Source organism: Antedon bifida, chromosome 2, assembly GCF_963402885.1.
Source record: "Antedon bifida chromosome 2, ecAntBifi1.1, whole genome shotgun sequence".
Lineage (NCBI taxonomy): Eukaryota > Metazoa > Echinodermata > Crinoidea > Comatulida > Antedonidae > Antedon > Antedon bifida.
In genome coordinates, this window is record NC_136227.1 from 16,500,790 (window position 1) to 16,522,572 (window position 21,783).

Here is a 21,783-nt window from a genome sequence, read left to right on the forward strand (position 1 = left end):
GCTTTTCTGTTTTTCAGTTAAAATGTGTTAAGTGTAAAGAAAATACAATTGGCAACCAAAACGTCTTTCTACCTTCAAATTATGATCGACCTGTGTTTGCAATTATGATAAAAGTAATATTAAATAATACGCAGACATCTGTTATTTCTCACCATTGAATTCAAAATTTATTTATTTACAATACCCCTTACAGTAAAACTACTGTAGATCTACATGGTCTTTATTGTAATAATATTAATCACACATATTTAGATAACTTATCGATACATGTACGAAATATATGCTTGTTATTATTAGTGTTATTAGGCCTATAACGTTTCTTTTAATCTACCAGTCCGTTTCCTACGTTACGACATCATTTATCCGTTTCAAGTACCTGTTTCTCTCTTGAAATTACTAACTAAACGGTTAAAACGCTCTAAAGAAAAACTTGTTAAAAACATAAGAAACTGTTACATATATTTATAACAATTAGAAATATAATATAATTTACTTTTAAGAGATTATTTAATTTTTATCCACACAATGAGAAACAATCACATGAATATTAACGATCAATGGAATTAGGTATAGATCTAAGTGAATTTCAATACAATAATACAGCTATTTGTTTCGTAAAGTTAATCATTATCCACACAATGACAAACAATCACATTATTATTAACGATCAATGGAATTAGCCCTATATCTAAGTGAATTAATTTCAATACAATAATACAACCATTTGTAGGAATATCATCACAAAAGTAATTTAACTGGTACTACTATACTATATGAGAACAGATCATGAACAGTTGATGTTCTTGAGATCTGCAATCACTATTAAAGACTGTTAGGCCTAATGTTTGCGTAAAATTTCTCTCATCTTTTAATATCTCTAAACGTAAGATTTATTCTTGGTAGCTTGATGGATTGATTTTTAGGCAGTGAATGGTACCAGTACTCATTAGTGGGATAATTCATCATTAATAATGTACCGTGTTTAAGATCAACAGTTACTGGCTCAATTATTCTTTTGGGACTCTTACCTCGCGCATCACCATGTCGAAATCTAAACATACGTGTTTGCCCCAATGATACAGAGGCGATTGGACTAAAGTGATTCATGTCTTTTTCATCATCTTTGTGTTCGCCAATGTAATCACTGCCAGTAGCATATCTATAGAGTAACGACAAAATACAATAGAAAATAAAGTATTTTAACATGAGATTAAAAAAAAAAACCCAATTATTCATTGGGGGAGGGGGGTGTATGTAAGTAAAATAACACTTGCACAATAGAATTAAAACAAACAAAATAATAAACAAGAATATTTACCGATTGACCAAGACAAAATTGAAGTAATGTCCTGTAACCGTTTTTAAAAGATCGCGGAGATCTGTCAGGAATGGTGGCCACGGTAAAGCTGGTACTGTATTGCCTGAATATTTGTAAGTTAAGCCCGAATCGCCAAACGAAACCTGCAGAGGGGAAAACCATACATTACATAGTAATTTAAGAATCTTATTTGGCGAGATGTAGATGAACACGCCCAAATAAAATCATTTACAGTAAAAGAGTAAATTACACCTATAGCTACCCAGCGGTAAATAAAGAAAAACAAAGGAAACGATATAGGCCTACAAGTAATTAACAAGTCATTAATACAAAAACACGGATAAAAAAAATAATGGAACTAACCTGTTTTCTAGGAATATTAAACCACTTTCCGCACACTTTCACCTTTGCAAGATCACCGGTAAAATAGTCAATCTCTTCCTCACATTTTTTAAACAATGTATCGGCTGTTCCTTTATCAAGAAGTTGAAGGTAATCACAATCTAAATTTTCCCCTGTTATCTTTTGCACAGATAACCCATCAGGGGATAGCAATTGTTGCTCTGAATTGAATAAACGTCCTCCGTTATCGTTTTCGTCACCACCATCGACGGTAACCGCATTATCATTATCAACCTCTTCAATCATCTTTTAATTTCACCGTGTTGTTCAATTAACTTGTACCACTGTCTCTTTGGAAGGTTTATACCTTTTTTGCCGGGTTTAAACTCGCCTCCTTCTTCGGCCTGGTAACAACGACGAATACATACAAACTGCTCTTCTTTCCAGCTACTAACTACCACATGTATTATCGGTGTGTCCGAAAGAGGGATTCTTACTGCCTCCACCAAGTTAATGTCTCTTTGCAAGCCGTCTAGGGCTTGAAGAATTAAATCAATATTGGTAAAAAGTTTTTGCCACAGCAGAACGGGTAAATTAATACCTAGAGGTCCAGGTTTGAAGGCACCATTTTCTTCCGTTTGATAAAATTCTCTGAGGCATACATAAACAACTTCACCCCAGCGCTGGGCCACTACATGGCGTTTTTCAGACAGAAAAATCCGATTCGTTGAAGTTATGGTAATCTTTGGTTCAGCACCGGTCATTTCGGCATAATCCCTGGCGCTCATTCCTGAGGCAGATTGAAATGATTTTTTACTTTTTGACGGCATCGTTGCTTTACTCAAACCGCTACACTCGTTCGTTTGACCGTTGAAAGACTTTCTAGGATTCAATATATTCGCTGATGTAGAAGCCATCGTTGGTATTTTAAAACTGCTACACTCATCAGCTTGACCATTAGAACTCCCCATAACTCTTTTCATAGTCCTACGGGCCTTCTCACCAATTGCTAATTTCGGAGTAGGTAAACAGTTGAAACTCATGTTTATAGACTGTAGAGAGTTATAGAGAGTGAAACGAATGATCGTTGACAACTCTGAACGATTACGCTTGAATCAGGTCCGATATATATATATACAGTTATTAATTGTTTTTCTTTTCTGTCAATTGTTTCCCTGCAACACGTACGGATTAAAGCATTGTTAATTGTTTGTTTTCCGGTCAATCGTTTACCGTGACACGTGCGAAACACGTTTTAGATATCCTCACACAATAACTTATACAGGTTCTCTGAATTAGTCAAGGTATTTACGAGAAAGTAAACAAAATGTCTATAGCGTTGTAATAAATATTCCTCGTACATATTCAGCTCACTGTACACGGTATCGTCTGTAACATACTCTTTATCCAACACCTCCCGATAAAAATAGTCAATCTGTTCTTCTAGAGATTTCATACAGCAGAAGTCATGATCTTTTTGACCTGGCCTATCAAATTCGCAACCATAACAAGCCGCTTTACTTAACATCCAACACTTGTTTAACACTTGAGAAACAAACACTTCTCTGGCTAAATATTCCAATTTTAATAAAAATTCTCTCTCCACCTCGTCTACGTACGTAAATATACAGCTTGTAGCCCGACTACCCCTCTCACCTCCTTCATCAACGTCGACGGGTATACACCCTCATTGGTCCGCATGTACCGATCACCGATATCGCTACCTGTAACAACAGTCTCCTCATCATCGCTAATAATTATAACTGTATCTACACAGCTACCTTGCGAAAAATCTATACTTCCAGACATAGCGAAATACTGTAACTCTACGCTAAAATAGACGAGGCAATTGGAAAGAACACAAAAAACAGTCCCTTTTCTTACAATGTCTAAAAAGAAACGGCGCTAAAATATCAAAAACAAAAATTATTGTACCAAACAAAAAGAACAATGAACAAAAGAAATTAGGATAAACTAAACAAAAGAGCAATGGTCAAACCGCCTAAAAATAGCAATCCTCAAACAAAGAATTACCTTCATTATTTTTTTAATACAAATTCATCACTAACTACAAATATAACCCAGGCCAAAACGAAAACCCCGCCAAAATAACAAACCCCTACCCTTACAAAAGAATGACCTTTCACTAATTAATAATACAATAGCAGGAAATTAAACAATAGAAAATATGAAATATACCCTGGGGATATGACATTCCATATAGGCCTGGATTAATCCTGCCCTGGGGGTATAAAACGGCCTGTATTCCCTTATATACTACTAATATAAATGTGACCCTAAACATTCAAAATAATGTAAAAAACGTCTGGGAAAAGAGAGTCTATGAAGGCTCACGGTTGAACGATTTTGAATTCTCGCCCTTTGATTGGTTGACGCGAATCAACAGACTTTTTCTCACTTGTACCACCGTGAAGTCACGTTGTCTCTAGAGGGTATTCAGCTGCATGCCTACAGTACAGGCTGAGGTTACACACAAACAGGCTACAGCACATTGAAGTTCAAAACTGACCATTTTTAAATGCCATTTTTGAAAGTAGATTAATATTTGTTGGCAAATAATACATTGTTCGAAAAGTACACATGTCTTCTTTCAAATGCTGTGTATACAATTAACTAGTGAAAAATTTATAAAAACACACTTTACCAATACGGAAAAAATACACAACACATTTCCACGAATTAATCACACACCCTAAAATACAACCTAACACAAGCACATTCTGCTATAACAATATTGAAGAACTTAACCAGGAACGCATCGAAAATTTTAGATGCACCGATAAAAGAAATGCAACTAAATTACAACTTAGACAACTGAATACACTGGTAAAAAACCCAGAAATTATAATACAAAAATCAGACAAGAACTTAGGTTTATGCATAAACTCTACTAAATGGTATGTACAAGAATACAAAAGACAACTTAACAACGATATATACCAAAAGGTAGATCCTAAAGTAAATGAAAAAGATTATGATTTGTATTTGTAAGTACTGTATTTGAATGTATTAATGAATATGTTAATTTTGCTGTTATAAGGTAGTGTAAACTGTTTTTAAGTAACAGTTGCTGTAATGACATTTGAAAAAAAACATTAGTTCAGCTTTGTTTTTTTTTTGTGCGCTTATAGATGGGTACTGTAAGGTGATGTCATTGTATGTGGGTGATTTTTAATTCAGAGATTTGTTCAAACATTCTAGGTCTACCGTGGTAAAATATTTAGTAATTTATAGAAAGACATTTATGCCGTAAACCATATGCGTAAGAACACCATTTAAACAACTTAATGTGATGCAACATTTAAATACAATTATCTTCCTACATCATAACATGAGAAACAAAATGCAATGGAAAAAAAATTGTTTTTGACAGTTTTGAAAGAAATTATTGTATAATGTTATATAAGTTATGAAAGAGTAGTAATAGGCATATTTAAATTGTTAAATAACAAATTATTTCAGCTACTTACAGTTCAACATTACATTCGTTACATTAAAATTATTGTATTGTTTGAAACAACTTTCATCACCCAGGGAAGAATGTGCGCTTTTTGATTGAATAATAAAGGATTATTAATGAATATGTTTCACATTAAAGGTTAAAGGCCTATTTCACAATATGTTAATTTTGTTGTTATAAAGTCTATAAGCCTAAACCGTTTTTCAAACAATATTTCGCCCAATTTAGTTTGTGAAGTATAGACGGGTACTGTGCAAATATAGTTTTTAAAATATTACTGTATATTGTGTTTAAACGACTATTATCACTCAATGAATATTGTGCGCTTTTTAATAATAATAATAACAGTATTAATGAATAATATGTTAATTTTGCTGTTAGGTACAGTTGCTGTAATGACATTTAAAAAAAAGTCAGTTCAGATTTGGTTTGTTTGTGCGCTTTTATAGAATGGGTACTGTAAGCACGTTTAAAAAGATATTACATTTGATCGATTGTAACTGTTGTAATTAACGAGAAAAAATAGCCCGGCATAACATTTAATTAAGTGGGGCGGTATTGAATAACTATGCAGTGTGTCGTTATTATTTATTAGTTCTAGTTTATATACTACGATAGAGCCTACTTTAAATGCTGTTTTAATTTCAGGTAGTCATGTAGTACTTGTGTTGAAAAGTTTTAATGAATAAAACGGAATAATAACTTGTGGTTGTCGTTTATAACTAAACTGTTGTATTTCAGAAATTATCTTCTAAAATTGCATGTTGTAACAAGTCAAAACAAAACTAAAATGAATTCGCCATAAAAGGACATAACTAGAACTAGTTTTGCAAATGGTAAAGTAGTCAAGGGTCATCTACCCATAACAAATTACTTATTCGCCGTAGAAGGCGTAGATGCAAAAACTATTAAAAAAAAATTAAGTAGGTCAAGTGTTATAACGTTCGTAAAAGCTAGTTACTTATTCGCCGTAGAGGGCGTAGACGCAAAAAAGTTCGCGGAACTGGGGTGGCAAATGGTAGAGTAAGTCAAGGGTGATCGATCCATACCAAAATATTTTGAAAAAATTAAGTAGGTCAAGTGTTATAACGTTCGTAAAAGCCAGTTACTTATTCGCCTTAGAGGGCGTAGACGCAAAAAAGTTAGCGGAACTGGGGTGGCAAATGGTAGAGTAGGTCAAGGGTGATCGATTAATACCAAAATATTTTGAAAAAATTAAGTAGGTCAACTGTTATAACGTTCGTAAAAGCCAGTTACTTATTCGCCGTAGAGGGCGTAGACGCAAAAAAGTTCGCGGAACTGGGGTGGCAAATGGTAGAGTAGGTCAAGGGTGATCGATTCATACCAAAATATTTTGAAAAAATTAAGTAGGTCAAGTGTTATAACGTTCGTAAAGCCAGTTACTTATTCGCCGTAGAGGGCGTAAATGCATAAAATGTTATTGAACTTTGACCTGAAGAAGTAGAGGAGGTCAAGGCCAACATGTTGGTGCAATAACAACTCAATTAGACAGTTATTACGTATTAAAATCTCATTTTTTAAATATTTGTTGTCCCTTTAATTGTTTTCGAGATATAAAGGGTCAAATAAGGTCAAATAAGGTCAAATAAGTCATTTTATGAAGAGGAAATCATTTAGATATGTTAAATGCAACAGAATTTTGTTGTTTAGTTGATATAATCCAAATAAACATCATATCCAAAATTTACGGACATCGGAAAGTGGCTTAATTAGCATAAATTCAAAATGGCCACCATTTACCATTTGAAGTTCCCGTATCTCCTCAACGGTTGGTTTTAGACCACCTAAATGCATTACGAGTAGATATAAATGTGACATTAAACTTGATGATATAAAGTTTGCGGTACACCACGTGTAATAGTTCTGAAAAGAACTGTTGAGTTTCTCGACGTTTCGATCAATATAGTCCAGATCCCTATGTATTTTCGTGTGCAGATCATGGGGAAAGTGTAAACATTGTGTTATATGAATATTTGAATCATGCTGGTTATAAAAATCCATGTTGTCAAATTTCTAAAATTTATCTCTGACCTCAATTTGAATGTTTTGACCCATTTAAAACAAAATGGTCATATCTTTGCAACGCTTAGATTAAATGAAATAATTTTAGTGTCAAATTATTTGGGAGATGCATATTAATATTCGTTCTAATTGAAAAGTTGGTCCAAAAATGGCTGGAAGTATGATTTTTGGCATTTTTGACCTTTGACCTACATATCATATAACTCCGTAACTAACAGTTGGACAAACTTTAAATAGGGCTCAAATTAATCTGAAGGTATATGTTTCTATTCAGTCGAATAAGAACTTTTTCAAGAAAATGACCTAAAATATTTTTATTGACCTTTGACCTGTACTGGTACTACACATTCCTATAATCTCAAAAACTATTGGCCGTAAAAGGGTTTTTTTTGTGAAATTGTTCAAAAAATTTACATTTATATGTTGTATAATAACAACATTTTATAGAAATGTAAAAGAATTCTATTTATGATCACTAACTTTGTAATTTATTAACATCACTAGTATTTGTTATAATATTAAAATGTGTTATATTTACTGATTTAAGCACTTCACATGAATTTATCAGAATTATGTGTATTTAATATAAAGTTTTATTTTTTTGATATAAAGAAAATTTAATTATCTATCAAATAAGACTATTTTAAAATTATTATGGCTAAAACTTAATTAGATACAGGCAGAAAAGTGTATTTTTACTTGTATGAACAGCGCCCTCAATCTTCATATTTTCTCTCAAAATACCACATTTGATAAATAATTTGACACTAAAATTATTTCATTTAATCTAAGCGTTGCAAAGATATGACCATTTTGTTTTCAATGCGTCAAAACATTCAAATTGAGGTCAGAGGTCAAAGATGAATTTTATAAATTTGACAACATGGGTTTTTATAACCAGCATGATTCAAATATTCATAAAACACAATGTTTACACTTTCCCCATGATCTGCACACGAAGGCACTTTTTTTGACATAGGGATCTGGACTAATATACTTTGATCGTCCTCAGGAGTGAGAATTCTCAACAGTTCTTTTCAGAACTATTACACGTGGTGTACCGCAAACTTTATATCAACATTTGATTTCGCCATGCAAACCTTCAAACAAGACATTAAACTTCCAAATTAGCACATTTAAATTACCATATGACGTCATAGTTACGTCATATATTATGTTATAACTGCTTAAATGACATTATCCTATGCTAAACAAAATGTAGAAACCGCAGGAAAACAATTTTCTAACATTTTCCTGTTAAAGTGAACATGATAGATTTCCAAAGTCATCTTCTGACATCTGGTCTCTCGGCATCACGCTCATCGAGTGGTTTTCGCAAAGAGACCCTTTGAAATCACAAGATGATCCTTGACATTTATCACTGCATGAGGAGAAAGCAAATTCCTCCAGTGTTGGGAACATTCACTTTTCCACCATTCATCACAAGCTGTTTGAGCTATCTTCTACAGAATCGACCACATGCTGGACATCTTGTGTCCGCCTTGCTCCAAAAGTATGGCTCTGTAAAGAGTTTATGAAGACACAGTGTTTTTCTTTTATGTTTGTGTTGCTTTTAAAGTTAGGTTAACCATTTAAGAAACAAGGCCATATACATGGCTGCAGTCGCGTGATCAAGTTAGTGTTTACCGACCAACCAACCGACCGACCGACCAACCGACCGACATAGTGAGCTGTATAAAAACGTATATTGACTTGCTTGCCTTTTATAATTTTGAAGACATGGAACTAACATCATTAAAGCAGGGAAGAGTAAAAATACAATTTCACTCTTTCCTGTTTAAAGTGATTTTAAAATATGTAGAAAAATATAACGAAAATTACAAGGATAAGAGTGTAAGCTACAGTATACGGTTTAAAAAGTAGACACTGAAAATCTACCATCGTTTGAGGCAAAAATTAGGACTTTGTAAAAATAATATTAAGAAGCACAGAGTATGTGTCAATTTAGGATTTTTCAAATAAAACAAAATCATCATAAAACCTATTTTTGATTTACTGAATGTTGACACTTACACGTACTGATATCTTCACAATTTTAGAAATCAAAACGAAGAGTGAAAACATCTTTGACACTTTTTCTATTAATTAAAAGCTCTGTAAGGTGTTCTTTAATCGTTAAAGGCACGACGTCTGCCCAACCTTTAACATCACGGCACCAGTGGTTTAATACCACACTTATGTATCTTGATCCAATGTATATGCCTATTACTAAGTAATGCTAGCATTATATTGCTACATGTTTTAAGATTATTTTGAAGTTTTTGTTCAACGTTTCTATGATTAGAATGAGAGAAAGTGATTGTCGGCATACAGATATGATTTGCAGAAATTCACCGGGTTTTATATTGTTTTGTTATTATTTTCTATTATATTATAAGTCATTCATCATCGTAATAATTGTTTTTCAATTTTTGATATTTGTGAACCTTATAATTTTGGACATTTTGGAATCGAGATGGCGGCAATTCGGACACATCCTCAGATTGCAAAAGGAAGTCCCAGCCAATAAAGCAATAACTTATTATTTTGAAAACTGTAAGCAACAAAGGTATAGAGGACGACCACGATCCACACTACCGGGACTGGAGGAAAGCAATCCGAGATATAAGCAACTTCAGCCTAGGTGGAAATATCATCAGACTATCTGGCGGACCGGCAATAAACTAAACTAAAATTATAATTTTGTTGTTGCCACTATGTCACGTGGACTTATGAAAATTAAATTATATACAAAACAAGTAGTAGTAGTCAATTTTCCTCGATCATTGAAACACTTTGAATAAACCAAGTTATTATATACAGGACCGCTGGTATACGGTTATTACTGCGAAAATATATCGCACCCAATCTAGTTCCGTTACAATATACATTTAGATTTGTAAACATTATTCAAATAATATATACAAAAGATGCGAAAACCAATTAGACATCTAATAGATAGATATAAAATAATTTATAAATTGAAAAAGAAAATTCTAATGGACGCCCCAAGAAGATCTCTTTCATGTGATGTTACCGTTATTTATTTCAACCACTACTCGTCTTGACAATTTAAAGCAATTGATGGATTCAAAATGAATTATGTTTAGTTTACATAATGTCAAAATGAATACAGTCAAATGCTTTTTTCACACATATAAACCAGAACCATCTTATATGTATAAGCTTTTATTTCTCACTATAACTATAAAATCTTAGCTGCATGATGCACTTAATATACTGATGCCTGTCTGTAATTGTTTTAAATCTTTCGGAATTAACATCGTGTGGAGAGATTCATAAATAAATGATAAATATTAAGATTCTAAGCCCCGAGTTAAGACTTCCTCTTAGCCCGGTCGTTGGATGGATGGTCGTTTTAGAAAGTTGGTCGCTTACGAGAGAGGTGGATAGACTGATAGCTATGTACTTTACGTACGTACGCATTATTAATATTACGTACGTACGTGTTAATATTACGTACGTACGTAATAATAATAATGCGTACGTATGTATTATTATTACGTAAGTACGTACTATTAACACGTACGTACGTATTAAATAAATATTACGTACGTACGCGTTGATTATTACGTACGTACGTAATATTAACACGTACGTACGTATTAAATAACATGTTGAATCGACTTGTCATTTGATTTTCCAAATTGTCCGTTGTTTTTGGTTATTCTTTGTTGTTGTTTAACTTGACTGTTATTAGAATATGTTTTAGTTCTTTGTTTTCTATATTTTGTTCGTTGATTTTTATTTTCCTTTGTAGTTTTTTGATTTTTGAAAACGTGATCGTTTTTTTTAGTTTGTTCGTTGATTTTTGAAAACGTTTTTTGACATAGTTCTTGTTTTATTTTTTACTATTATGGCCCTAATGGCCGCCCATACCTGAGAGTGCCATTTCCGACCATCTAGAGGTGTTATATTTTCAACCCCCACCCCCTCCCCCGAAACACAAAATCCTGGATCCGCCCTGAACACTGTTATGATGCACGTATATCATGATCGGCATGTGCCGGAAAGAAAACAGCTAAATATTTAATAATTAAAGTTATTTATAGTTAGGCCTAGTTAGTCAACAAAATATATGGAAAAAAGCTCCAATATTAGGCCCCTACTCAAGTTATGTTTAATATCGTGTAATTCGGCCTCGTGTAGATAAGAATAGAGTTGTAATCGCTTCGACCGATTGGTGCTAAACGTTAGCAGTGTTGTATAATTCGGGATAATAGTTCATAAAAACTTTATCAAGACAAACATTCTCTCTGTTGTTAATATTTCTAGTTTAGGTAAAGTCAGAATTTAATTATTCTGCTGTATTAAGATAATTAAAATATCTCATGATGACAATGGGGAAGAAAAATTTAGAGCAGAAGGTGGATTAATGGCTCCTGATACCTGCTAAGTTTGCACATTCTTGGTAATGTAACTTTAATCAAAAGGCATTCAAAAGGGCAGTTGTTGTGGTCGGCAAGTGTCTCACATAATAGTTCCGTTGGCAAAATAGAATGCAACACCACCTCCTTTTTTGTCTTTCTATTTTTTAAATAGGTTGGTAATTATCGAATTCTGCAAACTCACTGGTCTCATCATTAAACGGTTTCAGTTATAACTCTAATCTAAACTTTATATTCATTTAGAGTAGCTTCAGTTTCATCCGTTTATTATTTATACCGTTCATGAGGAATAATTTAATGATTTAATGTTGTTGATGGTTACGATGATTATGACGTATTATCACATTATTGTATTAGGGTCAACTTTCGTATTACACACCAGTTGGAGTAGTAAAATACATTTTGTCGTGATTTGTTTTTATTCATATTTGCTTTACTATTTATCAAGTTCACTTCAAGATGACGAGTTGTTTTTTTTCGGCGTGCTTACAGTTCCTCGAAGTTTTGGATCTCTTTTTGTAATTTGCCGATTCCTGCACGGTGCATTTAATTACGTACTTTTAAAGTCTAGTGATAATTTAAAGACACGCATTAGTACAAATTTCTCTTGAGTGCACCAAATGAGCTGACCCGCAGAATTCCGAAAAAATGCGTTGCATTTGTACAGTTTATTATTTAACTATCCTTGCCACCGTCATTCGAAGGCTAATGACGAATAATGATTCTGATAATAATGACGATGGTGACGATGATAATAAACACGAACGACAATGATGATGAACGATGACGACATCACTCACGTGATATTTAAACGATGTCCAGAGAGACGCGGACGCAATAATTTCTCTCACGAGGTGTTCTCTTCTGACAACCACACCGGGTTAAAATGAATTAGGCTCAAAATAAAGGACAAAATATACAAATTTTATTACGGTATTCAAAAATATTTATTTTCCGGCATTTAAAAAGTAAAATGATAATTAACATAGATACACTTTTCTATTTATGGGATTATCATCCCGCTTTTATTCATCTATAATTTATCATACAAATATAAACAATTTAGTACTGTAAATTTGATACTTTAAAATAGTGATATAAAAATATTTAAAATGTTTTTTATAACTTTCCTTTCGTAATAAAAAGTGCATATATGATTTAATACATTTGCTTTGTAGATACAAAATAAACCAACATATAACAGTTAACACTACATTTTATAAACTGATTTCTATATAATACGGTCTCATAAAATATCAGCTGCTGTACAATCGTAGAATAAATGGCTTTCATTTTCAATCTAGTTTGCATTTTTTACTTTCTTTTGATTTAATAAGTTTTTGTTTCAGTTTATTTGTTCCATCTCTCTTTTTAGAATATATATATATATATATAGATTTATATATATAAATCCAAAGGCAAATTACTGAAAAAAATGACAATGCTGTGGGTATCAGTGGCTGGATCTCAATGGAGATACAAATAAAAAAAGCGAAAAGCTAAATCAAAACGATAAAGTAAACAGCCAGAAAAGTTAGCAGAGCTTTCGGGCAACACTAGCCCTTCATCAGTGCAAGTGAGGGAATTTGGATAAAGTCATAGCATATGAGTTGGCAAGTGCTGCCTGGGTGGACAGGAATAAAAGAAATATAACAATAGAAACAGCGTGTTGAATAGTGGGTGGAGACTGAATAAGAGTAGAAAACAAAGAAGGTAGCTTGGTAGAGATATAAACAATTTTGGACTGGAACTAAAAAAAGCTAAAATGGTGGTTAATATTGAAACTTAAATTTTGGTAGTCAATGGAATAATTTTACCGATCTGGGAGTATGTTCCTAATGTTAAGTCCAAAAGGTTTTGTGGTTTTAAGTAGTAATTCCCAGTGGTTTTCTTTGTCTTTGCGAGTTTTGTCGCTCCATTTGACGTCGTGGTCTATTGCAATAACTCTGAAATTTGCAATCGAGTGACCAGCTGAATTAAAATGTTCGGCTACAGGTTGATCAAGCTTTAATGTTTTGATAGCTGATCTGTGTTGTGTCATTCTCATACGGAGAGTGTTTTTTGTTTCTCCGACGTACTGTTTGCCACAAATATTACAGTATATGAGATAAATGACGTTTTTGGTTAGACAATTAATTGATTGTCTTATCCGAAAAATGCGGCCAGTTTGGTTACTCTGAAATTTTTCAGTAGAATCAACCAATGAACAAGTTTTGCAAGATTTGCCGCAAAGGTGACTGCCCAAATTTTGGCTGTCATGAGAGTTAATTTCACTCTTAAATTTGGATCCGACTAATATATCACGAAGGTTGGGAGGTCTACGAAATGCAATAATGGGTGGTTCCGGAAAAACAGTCCTGAGACGTTCTGTGGACTGTAGAATGGGCATATGTTTCTCAATAATAGCCCGTAATGGAGGCAACCTAGGGTGGTAGGTTGTGACCAATGGCACTCTGGTCGATTTTTTTGGCTGACGTGGTTTGTACGTCAGTGTTTGACATCGAGGAATATCTTTTGCTTTCTTTATAGCAGTTTCGATGTATTCCTTCTTGTAATTTCTATTCCGGAGATGTCCGGTTAGTTCTTCGGTACGATTCTGAAAATCTAAATCTGAAGAACAGATACGTCTGATACGTAATGCTTGACTGTACGGTATGTTTTTAGTACAGTGTCGGGGGTGACAACTGCTAGGAAGCAGGTACATATTTTTATCCGTGGGTTTACGGAATAGGTCAGTTTTGAGTGTACCATTTTCTATGGTCACTATAGTGTCCAAAAAATCAACGCTACTAGTGGATTTGGTAGCTGTAAATTTGATAGTTGGGTGGGCTGCATTAATATTGAGAAGAAAAGATTCCAAATTATCTTCACCATGGGTCCAGATCATGAAGATGTCGTCAATGTATCTAAACCAAACAAGTGGTTTGTTTGGTTGGAGGGACAGAAAATTGGCCTCAAATTGTCCCATAAATAAATTTGCAAAAGATGGCGCCATTTTTGTGCCCATCGCTGTGCCATGAATTTGAAGGTAATGGTCATTTCCAAAAATAAAATTGTTGTTGGTTAAAATCAACATGACCAGTTCTCGTAAATGAGCTTTAGTAGGCGTTTTGCCTTATAGATTTATATATATATATATATAAACACAACAGGCAAAGAACATTAATTCTAAACCGCCCGGTGATATACTGAAATTTAATTAATTAATTTGAAACGACAAAGATGAGGAAATCTGTGAGAATGAGAAAAAGTATAAGGGTTGTGAATACATAGGACACATTTCAGCTGAAACTGGGCATAATGAGAGGGTAACCAATCGATTTGTGTGATTCACTAGATGTATCAAAATAGAATCCCGACATATATTTAAACGGAAAGAATAGCAAAGCCGTACAAAGTTTGGCAATCTTAAATAGAAATAAGAAAAGACGGTAACAATTAAAAACATGATATGTACTACATGTCTAAAAACATAATTAAATTAAAAGCATAAAATACTAAAACAAAAATGTTGACAGCTTATATAAAAGAATGTTGTATAGTAGCATCAATACCATGCATTAGATTGGACTATGCCTTTGAATAGTACTGTATTTGAATGTATTAACAGATAAGAATGTTGTATAGAAGCATCAATACCATCCATTAGATTGGACTATGCCTTTGAATAGTACTGTATTTGAATGTATTAACAGATAAGAATGTTGTATAGAAGCATCAATACCATCCATTAGATTGGACTATGCCTTTGAATAGTACTGTATTTGAATGTATTAACAGATAAGAATGTTGTATAGAAGCATCAATACCATCCATTAGATTGGACAAATGCCTTTGAATAGTACTGTATTTGAATGTATTACCAGATAAGAATGTTGTATAGAAGCATCTTTGAATAGTACTGTATTTCAGCCATATATCGGTTACAAAATTGACTGAACGGTAAATATCGGAATAACTGGTTAATAGTTATATCAGCTTTAACAAAATAATTGGAAAAATTGTAGATTATCAAATTCATACATAAAATACATTTTGTTAATTTATAAATAGCATACACAGTTAAATACTAACATATAAAGGTTTCTTTATTCAGAAAAACAAAGTAAAATAAACATCTAGAAACTAAACTTAATTATATGGCAGTAAAAAAATTAAATTATAAAAAAAAGTTTACAAAGTGGCATTAAAATTGACTGTCATTGCAGAATATTCTTATAGTAACTAACATTTATTCTTAATGGTTGTGAATGCTCAGTGAAATGTGAATTTTACATCCACATGATGACCTTCAAGAATCCAGTGTTCACAAATGATTAATTGTATTCAAAGAAAACAAAGTATTTCATCTTAAGAATATACAAAATGATTGACACTTTATAATGTATACTGTGTACATTATTCTGTTTTCAATTTCAAGTGAACGTTAATAAGTTTAAGACTGGAAATGCACATATTTTGTATTATACGAATAATAGAGGACAACAAGGATAATATATAAAATGAATGATATTTACAAACATACCACAGTTTGATTGGTTTCAACTAAAAATCTAAAAAGATGGGGTTTTTTGGCCTTCAACTTCCAATCTATCCATGTGGCTGTGTACTGCCACCATAATTGTTAATGATATGATTTATCCAATTCATGTTATCAGCAGCAACATAACAATATTTTAAAGATTTTATATAGATGTAATCTGACAAGGTGAATACAATTGTAACTATTGCAGGTGTTCAAATTTTACTTTTAAATTGAGCACACAACTGTGTATTTGTTTGCATGTACGTCTCGCATGGTAATGATACTCGTTTTAGTTTGGTACCCTACTCGTTTGGTTGTCTTGTATGGTAATGATACTCGTTTTGGCTATGGTAATTTACTCGTTTGGTTGTCTCGCATGGTAATGATACTTGTTTTAGTTTGGTACCCTACTCGTTTGGTTGTCTTGCATGGTAATGATACTCGTTTTAGTTTGGTACCCTACTCGTTTGGTTGTCTCGCATGGTAATGATACTTGTTTTGGTTATGGTAAACTACTCGTTTGGTTGTCTCGCATGGTAATGATACTTGTTTTGGTTACGGTACCCTACTCGTTTGGTTGTCTTGCATGGTAATGATACTCGTTTTGGTTACGGTACCCTACTCGTTTGGTTGTCTTGCATGGTAATGATACTCGTTTTGGTTATGGTACCCTACTCGTTTGGTTGTCTCGCATGGTAATGATACTCGTTTTGGTTATGGTACCCTACTTGTTTGGTTGTCTTGCATGGTAATGATACTTGTTTTGGTTACAGTACCCTACTTGTTTGTTTGTCTCGTATGGTAATGATACTCGTTTTGGTTACGGTACCCTACTCGTTTGGTTGTCTCACATGGTAATGATACTCATTTTGGTTATGGTACCCTACTCGTTTGGTTGTCTCGCATGGTAATGATACTCGTTTTGGTTATGGTACCCTACTCGTTTGGTTGTCTCGCATAGTAATGATACTCGTTTTGGTTACGGTACCCTACTCGTTTGGTTTTCTCGCATGGTAATGATACTCGTTTTGGTTACGGTACCCTACTTGTTTGGTTGTCTTACATGGTAATGATACTCGTTTTGGTTACGATACCCTACTCGTTCGGTTGCCTTGCATGGCAATAGTATTGTCTTGATATTTTCACATGTTTGTGGTACTCTTTCAATTGTCTGCTTGGATAGAAGTGGAATTGCTCATTCATCTGAAAAAAAATTAGAAAAACTTTTATTTTATAGTATCATAGTTGAAACAGGCCATTTGAGTGGTCATAGGTAACATTCAATTCATATTTGTTTTCAATTTTTCTTTTTACAAAACTATAACAAAAACATAGTAACATAGTATGGAACAAATTAAAAAATACATATTTTCTAATAGAATTTGTGCATGCATACGCAGGGCAGGCCCATTCAAAAAGGTAATCTTATTTCTAAGGGCATGTTTCCATGCACATAGGCCTATTTGTGACAGGCAAGTTTCTTCAGTATAAAAGACCTTTAATGTCAGCAAAAGTGTTCAAAATGTGAATGTGTAAACTTTCTGTTCTTAAAAATTAGTAATTACTCTTTAACAAACATAGATAAAGTTGTGTCAAACAAGATATTGTGTACAGTGCAAATGGTCTTTACATGTATGTCTTACAGTATAATTATGAGATTGATTTTTACTCTTTGAACAATTCTGGTGTAACGATGCAGGTTATGCTATCAATATTTAAATATGATGTGATTTATAGTTGAATATACTTTACATGGCTTACATTATTTATAATCACACTGTGTATGTAAGAAATCACAAATTAACTTCAATTGTTATAAATTATGTTTACACAATATACAACATACATACCATTGAATAGTATGCTCTCAGCGATTGGTCCAAGAAGCTCAGCAAACCTCTTTCTTTCTGATTCTTCTACTAATTTTCTATTGCTCTCAAGGTGAAACACTAATTCCCAAATTGTTGGTAAACTTAGTAAGTTCAATCCATAGTAAGCAATTACATCATTTAAATTATGTGGGTCAAATTGCTGCAATGCCTTGCACAATCGTTTCCTATATAGTGAAACTGACTTTGTTTCTTCATCAGTGTTTGGAACCTTGTTGGTTACAACATAATGATTTATGAGATCTTCAGCATCTTTCAACTGTGAAATCTCAGCCACCTCTAGCAACAGATGGACATTAGTAGGTGTGATATAACGACGCTCATGTAGTTGGTTTAATAGGTAATTTGCTGTGCAACTTGACTTGCCAAGGTGCTGTAAGTCTACATGTTCTAAGAGACAGCATTTCAACAACAGCAGTCGCTCACCAATATAGAGTGAACCAAGATCATACTTCAACTTGTTGAATTGTTCTTGTGATGTATTCACTACAAAAACAAGTGTTTGAGAAATATTATACTATGATTGCCACTAGTCACCGTAAAATAAGCATATTTATATTTTAGTAATATAAAATACTTTTCTTGCAATGTATTATGTATTACTGATATCGAATTCATCTAGACTATCACTGTGTTTTTATGTCTATTGCGTTTTTCGTACTATTAGTTGGGAAAGCCACTCGACAGTGCAGTTCTTTTGAACTGATCCACTTTTGGTTACCCGCAGGTGCTGATAGTACTTTTGTTCTGTTTTGTTGAATGATGTTTATGATTTTTGTTACCTGGAAATTGAATAAAATAAAAAAAAAAAAAAAAAAAAATTTTCTTGAACTGCAAAACAAATGATAGATAATTATTGCATAAAAGTAAAATGCAATCATTACAGAGAAATACAAAATGTAAAAAGCAGTTGAGTGTGCAATATTTCACTAAAAAATAAGCATCCATATGAATGTTGATGCATGTCTCATTCTGATATAAAAATATCAAAATAAACTAAACATACAATTGTATAAAAGGAACATTGGGAAACAGATGAAAAGTAATACCTATACCTACATAATTGTTTCTGTATATTTACATATAATTTACATCATGTTACAGTATATATGATTTATACAGTGCTACGCAACACATTTAATTATTATTTCTTAAAACTACAACATCTACACTATCCTTAAGGGTTTTTGCTACTGGCAACAGTAGTTTCATTATAAGCATTTTTCCTACCTTGGCTGTTACTAAATTTTATCTTCTACATTTAGCTTACCATTTCTACATTAGCTTGTATTTTCTACATTAGCAGTTGTAACACTGCTCTATCTAATTTCAATTCAACTTTAATTTTAAACTGTCCATATGATACATAATGATCTAATGTTACTCAACTAACCTGTCCCTAACGAGCTTGTAGCCAGAGGAGCAGCAGTCTCTGTATCTACACAAAAAAAGATATATATTATATTAGTAATAATCAAGAATACATGATCCATCAGATGCTATTTATTGTACATTAATTAGTCTAGTGGGTAGATAAAGAGGCTACAAAAACATAGAGATTTAAAATGGTCTATGTCAGTTGTTTGTTGCCTTCCATATCTACATGATCCATCAGATTCTATATATTGTACATTAATGAGTCCAGTCTAGTGGGTAGATAAAGAGGCTACAAAAACAGAGACATTTAAAATGGTGTATGTCAGTTGTGTTTTGCCTTCCATATCTACATGATCCATCAGATGCTATATATTGTACATTAATGAGTCTAGTCTAGTGGGTAGATAAAGAGGCTACAAAAACATAGAGATTTAAAATAGTCTGTCAGTTGTTTGTTGCCTTCCATATCTACATGATGCATCATATGCTATCTATTGTACAATAATGAGTCTAGTCTAGTGGGAGTAGATAAAGAGGTTACAAAAACATAGACATTTAAAATGGTCTATGTCAGTTGTTTGTTGCCTTCCATATCTACATGATGCATCATATGCTATCTATTGTACAATACTGAGTCAAGTGGGTAGATAAGGAGGCTACAAAAACATAGAGATATGGTTTGCAAAAAATGGTTAAGACTTATGACAGTTATACTTTTTGTCATATTCATTTTATAATTGGACAGTAAACTTTGATGGGAAAAACCATTCATTAAATGAGTGGCTTCAAATAATTAGCATAATTATCATAGTTGTTGATAATCATTGTTTGAATATGTCTGTATGTATGAATACAAATTCCTAAAACACCATAACTTTCCAGAAATCAGATCAAAATTTATATTCCTGCATAGGGAATAAATAATATCCCCAAAACACGGGCATGGTAGTTGAAAGTGATTAATACAGAATCTCCTTAGTTGTTATCCTTATGTATTACCAACTTTATATTACATTTAACTTTACACAATGTATCTATCCTTCAGGTTTCTTGATGTAGTTCCCAACAGTAGTTTTATCATAGTTGTGAAGCATTTTCTCACCTTAGCTGGTACTAATTACATATGAGCAATTTGTTATTTCTACATTTAGCTATTGCCATTTCAACATTAGCTAATATTTTCTACATTAGTGGTTGTAACACTACCCTATCCAAGGATCTCTAATGATGATAATCAACTAACCTGTCCGTAATGAGCTTGTAGCTAGAGGAGTAGCAGGCGGTGTATCTATACAAAATAAACATATTCATTAGTCATAATAACAAAAACAGTATCACATTTTTTTCAAAAGACATTTTAAAGTTAGTTTTTATTAAATGAACTATTCTGTTAACAACACTAGGAACATATTTTTAACTGTTAATGTTTCTACATTAGCTGGTGTTTTCTGAATTAGCTATTGGCATTTCTAAATTGTATGTAATGTATAATGTAATTTATAATTAGCAATCAACTGACCTGAAAGATATATATCATTACATGTATTAGTCATAAATATCACAAAGGCATGCTTTCACAGAAAACCAAAAAATCTGATTTTAAAACGCCTCTATTCTGGGCATGGTTCAGCCTAAATTTGTATCAAATAATAATTAACAATTTGACTAAATGGTCAACTGATTTTCATTAATAGTCATTATCAAGAATAGCACACATTATTATTCAATATATATTTTAAGGTTATGCAGGTCTCACAAAAATCAGAATAAACAGATAGCAATCCTTAATACGTTTTTACAAAGGTTTTTTACATAGATGTATATGGTAGATTCTAAAACACCCCTGTTCGAGGCAAAGGGTTTAGCCTAAATTTGTTTTGATTGTCAATAGCAAGTTACCAAATGCAAATTACTTAGTTAACTGATTCTCATTAGGTTGTAAAAAAAGTACTTAAATATGTATAAAGTTCAGGACTGTTGAGTAAATAATATAGGAGTTTTTCTTGACTTAGTGAAATTTGTTTTAGATATTGATATCATCTTTGTGGTCATTGTTGGCAACATCAGTTACTGAACTAAGGCTGTTAAAACATCACACCAGGAACTGTTTGAGAATTTATCAAATTTAAAGGATTATCGCAGATATTTCTGAACATATCTCTGTCTAACATGTGGTACCAAATAAAAAACATACTCATGTTCCTCTGTCTTCAAACAAACTAATAATATTGCTATTGAAGAAAATGTTGATGATACTACTGTAGTTGATATGAAAACAAAATTGTTTACCAAAGCTATCTATGAGGTTATCTTTCTTGGCTTCCTCTCAAAAGTAAAACTACGATTAAATTTTGTTATTACTTAACCATTAGTATGTTAAGAGGTTTGAATTATTTACA

The 21,783-nt window shown here is 32.7% G+C and overlaps 1 protein-coding gene across 1 annotated transcript; it reads right to left on the reverse strand.

Annotated features, from left to right (window-relative positions):
* Window positions 1–434: 434 nt before the first annotated feature.
* Window positions 435–1,966, reverse strand: LOC144835484 (DNA oxidative demethylase ALKBH2-like). The gene is made up of 3 exons (XM_078690569.1): window positions 1,682–1,966; window positions 1,319–1,461; window positions 435–1,159 (listed from the first exon to the last, which is right to left on the reverse strand). The coding sequence occupies exons 1-3, from the start codon at window positions 1,964–1,966 to the stop codon at window positions 862–864; spliced, it is 726 nt and encodes a 241-aa protein (XP_078546695.1). The 3' UTR covers window positions 435–861.
* Window positions 1,967–21,783: the final 19,817 nt, after the last annotated feature.